Here is a 9,597-nt window from a genome sequence, read left to right as displayed (position 1 = left end):
AGACCCGATCCCCTCTGGCTTATACCACAGAGACCCGATCCGGTCCAGTTAGTAGCACAGAGATCTGATCCGGTCCGGCTTGTAGCACAGACACTCTATCCAGTCCGCCTCACAGCACAGGGACCCGATCCGGTCCGGCTTGTAGCACAGAGACCCGATCCCGTCCGGTTCGCAACACAGAGACTCGATCCGGTCCGGTTTGTAGCACAGAGACTCGATCCGGTCCGGCTTGTAGCACAGAGACCCGATCCGGTCTGGCTCGCAGCACAGAGACCCGATCTGGTCCGGCTTATACCACGGAGACCCGATCTGGTCCGGCTCGCAGCACAGAGACCCGATCCGTTCCGGCTCGCAGCACAGAGACCCGATCCATTCTAGCTTATAACACAGAGACCCGATCCAGTCCTGCTCACCGCACAGAGACCAGAATCGGCCCGGTTCACAGTACAGAGGCCGAATCCGGTCCGGGTCGCAACACGGGTACGATCCGGTCCGGCACACAGCACTGGGGACCCGATCCGGTCCAGCTTGTAGGACAGAGACCCGATCCAGTCTGGCTCACAGCACAGAGACAGGATCCGGTCCAGTTTGTAGCACAGAGACTCGATCCGGTCTGGCCTGTAGCACAGAGATCCGATCCGGTCTGGCTTGTAGCACAGAGATCCGATCTGGTCCAGCTTTAGCACAGAAACCCGATCCGATCCGGCTTATAACACAGAGACCCAATACGGTCCAGCTTGTAGCACAGAGACCCGATCCGGTCCAGCTAGTCGCACAGAGACCCGATCCGGTTCTCCTTGCAGCACAGAGACCCTATCCATTCTGGTTTGTAGCACAGAGACTCGATCCAGTGCGGCTTGTAGCACAGAGACCTGATCCAGTCCGGATTGAAGCACAGAGATCCGACCCGGTCCGCTTTGGAGAACAGAGACCCGATCCCGTCCGGGTCTTAGCGCAGAGACCCGAACCGGTCCAGCTCACAGCACAGACACCCGATCCGGTCCGGCTCACAGCACAGAGACCCGATCTGGTCCAGCTCACAGCACAGAGACCCGAACCCGTTCGGCTTGTAGCACAGAGACCCGATCCGGTCGGTTAGTAGCACAGAGACCCGATCTGGTCCAGATTACAACCCAGGTGCCCGATCCGATCCGGATTGCAGCACAGAGACCCGATCCGGTCCGGCTCGCAGCACAGAGACCCGATCCGGTCTGGCTTGTAGCACAGAGACCCGAAATCGTCCAGCTTATAACACAGAGGCCGAATCCGGTCCGTGTCGCAACACAGGGGTACGATCAGGTCCAGAACACAGCACAGGAGAGCCGATACAGTCCAGCTTGTAGCACAGAGTCCCGATCCGGTTCGGTTTGTAGAACAGAGTCCTGAACCAGTCAGCCTTGTAGCACAGAGACCCGATCCGGTTCGGTTTGCAGCACAGAGACCCGATCCGGTCCGGCACACAGCACAGGGGACCCGATCGGGTCCGGCACACAGCACAGAGACTCTATCCAGTCTGGCTTGTAGCACAGAGACCCGATCCGGTTCAGCTTGTAGCACAGAGACCCGATCCGATCCGGCTCACAGCCCAGGTGCCCGATCCGGTCCGGCTCACAGCCCAGGTGCCCGATCCGGTCCGGCTCACAGCACAGAGACCCGATCCGGTCTGACTCACAGCACAGAGACCCGATCCAGTCCGACTTAGAACACAGAGACGCGATCCGGTCCAGCTTATAACACAGAGACCCTATCCGGTCCAGCTAGTCGCACAGAGACCCGATCCGGTTCTCCTTGCAGCACAGAGACCCCATCCATTCCGGTTTGTAGCACAGAGACCCGATCCGGTTCGGCTCACAGCACAGAGGCCGTTCCGGTCCGGCTTGTAGCGCAGAGGGCCGAATCGGTCCGGCTCAAAGCACAGGTGCCAGATCCGGTTCAGCTCGCAGCACAGAACCCGATCCGGTCCCGCTTGAAGCACAGAGAACAGATCTAGTCCGGCTCACAGCACAGAGACCTGATCCAGTCCAGCCTGTAACACAGAGTCCCAGTGCGGTCCGACTTGTAGCACAGAGACACGATCCGGTCCAGCTCGCAGCACAGAGACCCGATCCAGTGCGGCTTGTAGCACAGAGATCCGATCCAGTCTGGCTTGTAGCACAGAGATCCGATCCGGTCCGGCTGGAAGCACAGAGGCCCGATCTGGTGCAGCTTGTGGCAGAGACGCGATCCAGTCCGGCTTGAGGCACAGAGATCCAATCCGGTGCGACTTGTGGAACAGAGACACGATCCAGTCCGGCATGTGGCACAGAGACCCAATCCGGTGCGGCTTGTAGCACAGAGACCCGATCCGAAATGGCTCGCAGCACAGAGACTCGATCTGGCTTGGCCCACAACGCAGATGCCTAATCCGGTCCAACTCACGGCAAGGGTACCCAATCCATTCCGGCCGATAGCACAGAGATCCGATCCAGTCCGGCTTGTAGCACAGAGACCCGATCTGGTCCGGCTTGTAGCACAGAGACCCGATCCCGTCCGGCGTATAACACGGAGACCCGATCCGGTCCGGCTCACAGCGCAGAGACCCGATCCGGTCCGGCTTGTAGCTCAGAGACCTGATCCGGTCCGACTTATACCACAGAGACCCGATCCGGTCCAACTCGCAGCACAGAGACCAGAACTGGCCCGGTTCGCAGCACAGAGGCCCAATCTGGTACGGGTCGCAACACAGGGGTACGATCCGGTCCGGCACACAGCACAGGGGACCCGATCCGGTCTGGCTTGTATCACAGAATCCCGATCCGGTCCTGCTCGCAGCACAGAGACTTAATCCAGTCCGGCTTGTAGCACAAAGTCCCGATCCGGACCGGCTTGTAGCACAGAGACCCGATCTGGTCCGGCATGTAGCACAGAGATCCGATTCATTCTGGATCAAAGCCCAGAAACCCAATCCGTTCCGGCTCGAAGCACAGAGACACGATCTGATCCGGCTTGTAGCACAGAGATCCGATCCCGTCCGGCGTATAACACGGAGACCCGATCCGGTCCAGCTCACAGCGCAGAGACCCGATCCCATCCAGCTTATAACACAGAGACCGAATCCGGTCCGGGTCGCAACACAGGGGTACGATCAGGTCCGGAACACAGCCCAGGGGAGCAGATATGGTCCAGCTTGTATCACAGAGTCCTGATCCGGTCCGGCTTGTAGCACAGAGACCCGATCCAGTCTGGCTCGCAGCACAGAGACTCGCTCTGGTCCGGCTCACAGCACAGAGACCCGATCCAGTCCGGTTAGTAGCACAGAGATCAGATCCGGTCCAGCTTGTAGCACAGATACCCAATCCGGTCCGGCTCGCAGTACAGAGACGCAATCCGTTCTGGCTTATAACACAGAGACCTGATCCAGTCCTGCTCGCCGCACAGAGACCAGAATCGGCCCGGGTCACAGCACAGAGGCCGAATCCGGTCCGGGTCGCAACACAGGGGTACGATCCGGTCCGGCACACAGCACAGGGGACCCGGTCCGGTCCGGCTTGTAGCACAGAAACCCGATCCGGCCTGGCTTGTAGCACAGAGATCCGATTTGGTCCGGCTCGCAGCACAGAGCCCAATCCGGTCCGGGTTGCAACACATGGGTACGATCCGGTCCGTCACACAGCACAGGCTACACGATCCGGTCCGGCTTGTAGCACAGAGACGCGATCCGGTCCATCTTTTAGCACAGAGGTCGATCCGGTCCAGCTTGTAGCACAGAGACACGATCCGGTCCATCTTTTAGCACAGAGGTCGATCCGGTCCAGCTTGTAGCACAGAGACGCGATCCGGTCCATCTTTTAGCACAGAGGTCGATCTGGTCCAGCTTGTAGCACAGAGACCCGATTCGGTCCGCCTCACAGCACAGGTGCGCGATCCAGTCCGGCTCAGAACACAGGTCCCTGATCCGGTTCGGCTCACAACACAGAGATCCGATCCAGTCTGGCTCACAGCACAGGGACTCGTTCCGGTCCGGCATGTAGCACAGGTGCCCGATCCATTCCGGCTAGTAGCACAGAGACCCGAACCAGCCCGGTTGGCAGCACAAAGGCCGAATCCGGTCCGGGTCGCAACACAGGGGTACGATCCGGTCCGGCACACAGCACAGGGGACCCGATTCGGTCCGGCTTGTATCACAGAATCCTGATCCAGTCCTGCTCGCAGCACAGAGACCCGATCCAGTCCGGCTTGTAGCACAGAGACCCGATCCAGTCCGGCTTGTAGTACAGAGACCCGGTCCAGTCCAGCTTGTAGCACAGAGAACTGATCCAGTCTGGCTTGAAGCACAGAGACCCAATCCTGTCCGGGTCTTAGCACAGAGACCCGAACCAGTCCGGCTCGCAGCACAGAGACCCGATCCGGTCCGGCTTGTTGCATAGAGACCCGATCCGCTCCAGCTAACAGCACAGAGACCTGATCTGGTCCGGCTCAAAGCACAGAGACCCGATCCGGTCCAGCTTGTTGCACAGAGACCCAATCCGATCCGGCTCACAGCCCAGGTGCCCGATCCAGTTTGGCTCACAGCACAGAGACCAGATCCGGTTTGGGTCCGGCTTGTTGCACAGAAACCCGATCCGGTCCGGTTTGTAGCCCAGGGACACAATCCGGTACACCTAGCAGCATAGAGACTCAATCCATTCCGGCTTGTAGCACAGAGTCCAGTTTCAGTACGGCTCACAGCACAGAGACCTTATCCGGTCCGGCTTATGGCACAGAGACCAGATCCAGTCCAGCTTGTAGCGTAGAGACACGATCCAGTACGGCTCACAGGCCAGAGACCCGATCGGATCCGGCTTGTAGCACAGAGGCCATATCCGGTGCGGGACGCAACACAGAGACCCGATCCGGTCCAGCTTGTAGCACAGAGACCTGATCCGGTCTGGCTTGCAGCACAGAGACCCGATCCGGTCTATCTTGTAGCACAGAGACCCAATCCGGTGCGGCTTGTAGCGCAGAGACCCGATCCTGTCCGGCTCACAGCACAGAGACCCGATCCAGTACAGCTCGCAGCACCCAGGCCCAATCTGTTCCGGCTAGTCGCACAGAGATCTGATCCAGTTCGGCTCACAGCTCAGGGGCCCTATCCGGTCCGGCTAGTGCACAGAGATCCGATCTGTTCCGGCTTGTAGCACAGAGACCCAATCCGGTTCAATTAGCAGCATAGAGACTCAATCCGGTCCAGCTCACAGCACAGAGACCCGATCCAGTCCGGCTCGCCGCACAGACACACAATCCAATCCAGATTGAAGCACAGAGGCCAAATCCATTCCGGCTTGGAGCACAGAGACACGATCCGGTCCGGCTTGTAGCACCGAAACCCGATCCGGTCCGGCCAGAAGCACAGAGACCCAATCCGGTGCGGCTTGTAGTACAGAGACCCGATCCGAAATGACTCGCAGCACAGAGACTCGACCTGGCCTGGCCCACAACACAGATGCCTGATCCGGTCCAAGGGTACCCAATCCATTCCAGCCAGTAGCACAGAGACCCGATCCAGTCCGGCTCACAGCACCAAGACCCGATCCGGTCCGGATCACAACAAGGAGACCCGATCCGGTCCGGCTTGTATCACAGAGACCCAATCCGGTCCAGCTCACAGCACGGAGACCTGATCCAGTCCGGCTCACAGCTCAGGGGCCCTATCCAGTCCGGCTCACAGCACGGAGACCCGATGTGGTCTGGCTCGCCGCACACAGGCATGATCCGTTCCGGCTTGTAGCCCAGGGACACAATCCGGTACACCTAGCAGCATAGAGACTTAATCCGGTCCGGCTTGTAGTACAGAGATTCAATCCATTCCGGCTTGTAGCACAGAGTCCAGTTTCAGTACGGCTCACAGCACAGAGAACTTATCCAGTCCGGCTTATAGCACAGAGACCAGATCCGGTCTGGCTTGTAGCACAGAGACCCGATCCAGTCCGGCTTGTAGCGCAGAGACCCGATCCGAACTGACTCGCAGCACAGAGACTCGTTCCGGCCTGGTTCACAACACAGATGCCTGATCTGATCCGGCTCACAGCACAGAGACCTGATCCGGTCCGGTTTGTAACACAGAGACCCGATCCAGGCCGGGTCACAGCACAGTGACCAAGTCGTGTCCAGTTTGTAGCACAGAGACCCGATCCGGTCCGGCTCACAGCACAGAGACCTGATCCGGTCCGGTTTGTAACACAGAGACCCGATCCAGGCCGGGTCACAGCACAGTGACCAAGTCGGGTCCAGTTTGTAGCACAGAAACCCGATCCAGTCGGGCTCGCAGCACAGAGGCCCAATCTGTTCCGGCTAGTCGCACAGAGACCTGATTCAGTCCGGCTCAAAGCACAGAGTGCCGATCACCGTCCGGCTTGTAGCACAGAGACCCGATTCGGTCTGGCTCACAGCACAGAGACCCGATCCGGTCCGGATTGTAGCACAGAGGCCCAATCCGGTGCGGCTCACAGCACAGAGACCCGATCCAATCTGGCTCACAGCACAGAGGCCCGATCCTGTCCGGATTGTAGCACAGAGACCCGATCTGGTCTGGCTTGTAGCACAGAGGCCCGATCCGGTCTGGCTTTTAGCACAGACACCCGATCCGGTCCGACTCGCAGCACTCAGGCCCAATCTGTTCCGGTTTGTCGCACAGAGACCTGATCCGGTCCAGCTCACATCTCAGGGACACTATCCGCTCCGGCTTGTGCACAGAGATCCGATCTGTTCCGGCTTGTTGCACAGAGACCAAATCCGGTCCTCCTAGCAGCATGGAGACTCAATCCGGTCCGGCTTGTCCTACAGAGACTCAATCCGGTCCGGCTTGTCCTACAGAGACCCGATCCGTTCCGGCTTGTGGCACAGAGACCTGTTTCATTCCGGCTCACAGCACAGAGACCTGATCCGGTCCAGCTTGTAGCACAGAGACCCGTTCCAGTCCAGCCTGTAACATAGAGTCCCGATGCGGTCCGACTTGTAGCACAGAGACGTGATCCGGTCCAGCTTGTAGCACAGAGACCCGATCCGGTCCAGCTTGTAGCACAGAGACCCGATCCAGTCCGGCTCACAACACAGAGACCCAATCCGGTTCAATTCGCATCACAGAGACCAGATCTGGTCCAGCTTGTAGCACAGAGACCCGATCTGGTCCAGCTTGTAGCACAGAGACCTGATCCAGTCGGCTCACAACACAGAGACCTGGTCCGGTTCAGCTCGCAGCACAGAGATTCGATCCGGTACAGCTTGTAGCACAGAGACCTGATTCGGTCCAGTTCGCAGCACAGAGACCTGATCTGGTCCAGCTTGTAGCACAGAATCCCGATCCGGTCCAGCTTGTAGCACAGAGACCCGATCCAGTCTGGCTCACAACACAGAGAGCCAATCCGGTTCAGCTAGCAGCACAGAGAGTCGATCCGGTCCAGATTGTAGCACACAGTCCCGATCCAGTCCGGCCCTAGCACAGAGAACCAATCCGGTAAGGCTTGTAGCACAGAGACCTTATCCAGCCCAGCTCTCAGCACAGAGACACGATCCGGTCCGGCTTGTAGCCCAGAGACCGATCCGGTCCGGCTATTAGCAAAGAGACCCGATCCATTCCCGCTCAAAGCACAGAGAACCCATCTGGTCCGGCTCACACCACAGAGACTCGGTCCGGTCCAGGTTGCAGCACAGAGACCCGATCCGCTCCAGCTTGCAGCACAGAGGCCCGATCCGGTCTAGCTCACAGCAGAGGTGCCCGATCCAGTCCAGCACACAGCACAGAGACCCGATCCGGTCTAGCTCACAGCAGAGGTGCCCGATCCGGTCCGGCACACAGCACAGAGACCCGATCCGGTCTGGCTTGCAGTACAGAGACCCGATCCGAACCGGCTTGTATCACAGAGACCCGATCCGGTCCGTCTCACAGCACAGACATCCGATCCAGTCCAGCTCACAACACAGAGGCCTGATCCGGTCCAGCACACAGCACAGAGACCCGATCCAGTCTGGCTCACAGCACAGAGATCCGATCCGGTCCGTCTCACAGCACAGACATCCGATCCATTCCGGCTTGAAGCACAGAGGCCAAATGCGGTCCCACTTGTAGCACGGAGACCCGATCCGGTACGGCTTGTAGCACAGAGACACGATCCGATCCAGTTTGTGGCACACGGACCTGATCCAGTTCAGCTCACAGCACAGGTGCCCGATCCAGTCCGCCTCGTAGCAGAGGTTCCCGATCCGGTCCGGCTCACAGCACAGAGACGCGATCCGATCCGGCTTGTTACACAGAGACCCGATCCATTCCGGCTTGAAGCACAGAGGCCAAGTCCAGTCCGGCTTGAAGGACAGAGGCCCGATCTGGTCCGGTTCACAGCAGAGGTGCCCGATACTGTCTGGTGCACAGCATAGAGACCCGATCCGGACCGGCTTGTAGCACAGAGCCCGATCTGGTCTTGCTCGAAGCACAGAGACCCGATCCGGTCTGGCTTATGGCACAGAGACCCGATCCAGTCCGGCTCCCAACACAGAGACCCGATCCGGTTCAGCTCGCAGCAGAGAGACTGGATCCGGTCCAGATTGTAGCACACAGTCCCAATCCAGTCCGGCTCTAGCACAGAGAACCAATCCAGTAGGGCTTGTAGCACTGAGACCTGATCCGGTCCGGGTCATAGCACAGAGACCGGATCCGATCCAGCTCGCAGCACAGAGACCCGATCCAGTCTAGCTTGCAGCACAGAGGACCGATCCGGTCCGGCTCAAAGCAGAGGTGCCCGATCTGGTCCGGCTCACAGCACAGAGACCCGATCCAGTCTGGCGTGCAGCACAGAGACACGATCCGAACCGACTTGTAGCGCAGAGACCAGAATCGGTCCGGCACACAGCACAGGTGCCCGATCCAGACCAGCTCACAACACAGAGGCCTGATCCGGTCCGGATCACAGCACAGAGACGCGATCCAGTCTGGCTCACAGCATAGAGAACTGATCCGGTCCGTTTCACAGCACAGACACCCGATCCATTCTGGCTTGAAGCACAGCGGCCAAATCCGGTCCCGCTTGCAGCACGGAGACCCGATCTGGTACGGTTTGTAGCACAGAGACCCGATCCAGTCCAGCTCACAACACAGAGACCCGATCCACTATGTCTTGTAGCACAGAGACCTGATCCGGTCCGGCTTGTAGCACAGAGACCCGATCCGATCCGGCCTCTAGCACAGAGACGCTATCCGGTCCAGCTCGCATCACAGAGACCAGATCTGGTCCAGCTTGTAGCACAGAGACCTGATCCAGTCGGGCTCACAACACAGAGACCCGATCCGGTTCAGCTCACAGCACAGGCCCGGTCCGGTCCAGATTGTAGCACACAGCCCCGATCCAGTCCGGCTTGTAGCACAGAGACCAGATTCAGTCCAGTTCGCAGCACAGAGACTCGATCCGGTCCAGCTTGTAGCACAGAGACCAGAATCAGTCCGGCTCACCGCACAGGAGCCTGATCCAGTCCGGCTCACAACACAGAGACCCAATCTGGTTCAGCTATCAGCACAGAGACTCGATCCGGTCCAGATTGTAGCACACAGTCCCGATCCGGTCCGGCCCTAGCACAGAGAACCAATCCGGT

At 59.1% G+C, this 9,597-nt stretch overlaps 1 protein-coding gene across 1 annotated transcript; it reads right to left on the bottom strand.

Moving 5' to 3' along the window:
• Positions 1-3,300: 3,300 nt before the first annotated feature.
• LOC121291213 (keratin-associated protein 4-9-like) lies at positions 3,301-3,765 on the bottom strand. Its single transcript, XM_041212298.1, has one exon. The coding sequence runs from the start codon at positions 3,763-3,765 to the stop codon at positions 3,301-3,303; it is 465 nt and encodes a 154-aa protein (XP_041068232.1).
• Between the last annotated feature and the right edge of the window lie 5,832 nt (positions 3,766-9,597).

Source organism: Carcharodon carcharias, chromosome 19 (genome assembly GCF_017639515.1).
Source record: "Carcharodon carcharias isolate sCarCar2 chromosome 19, sCarCar2.pri, whole genome shotgun sequence".
Classification (NCBI taxonomy): domain Eukaryota; kingdom Metazoa; phylum Chordata; class Chondrichthyes; order Lamniformes; family Lamnidae; genus Carcharodon; species Carcharodon carcharias.
The sequence above is the reverse complement of the archived record's forward strand: the minus strand, read 5'-3'. Positions and strand labels throughout refer to the sequence as shown.

Excerpts from the sequence above, each read along its gene's own strand:
- LOC121291213 (XM_041212298.1), bottom strand. The coding sequence starts at position 3,765 with ATGGACCGGATCGTGTCTCTGTGCTACAAGCTGGACCGGATCGACCTC.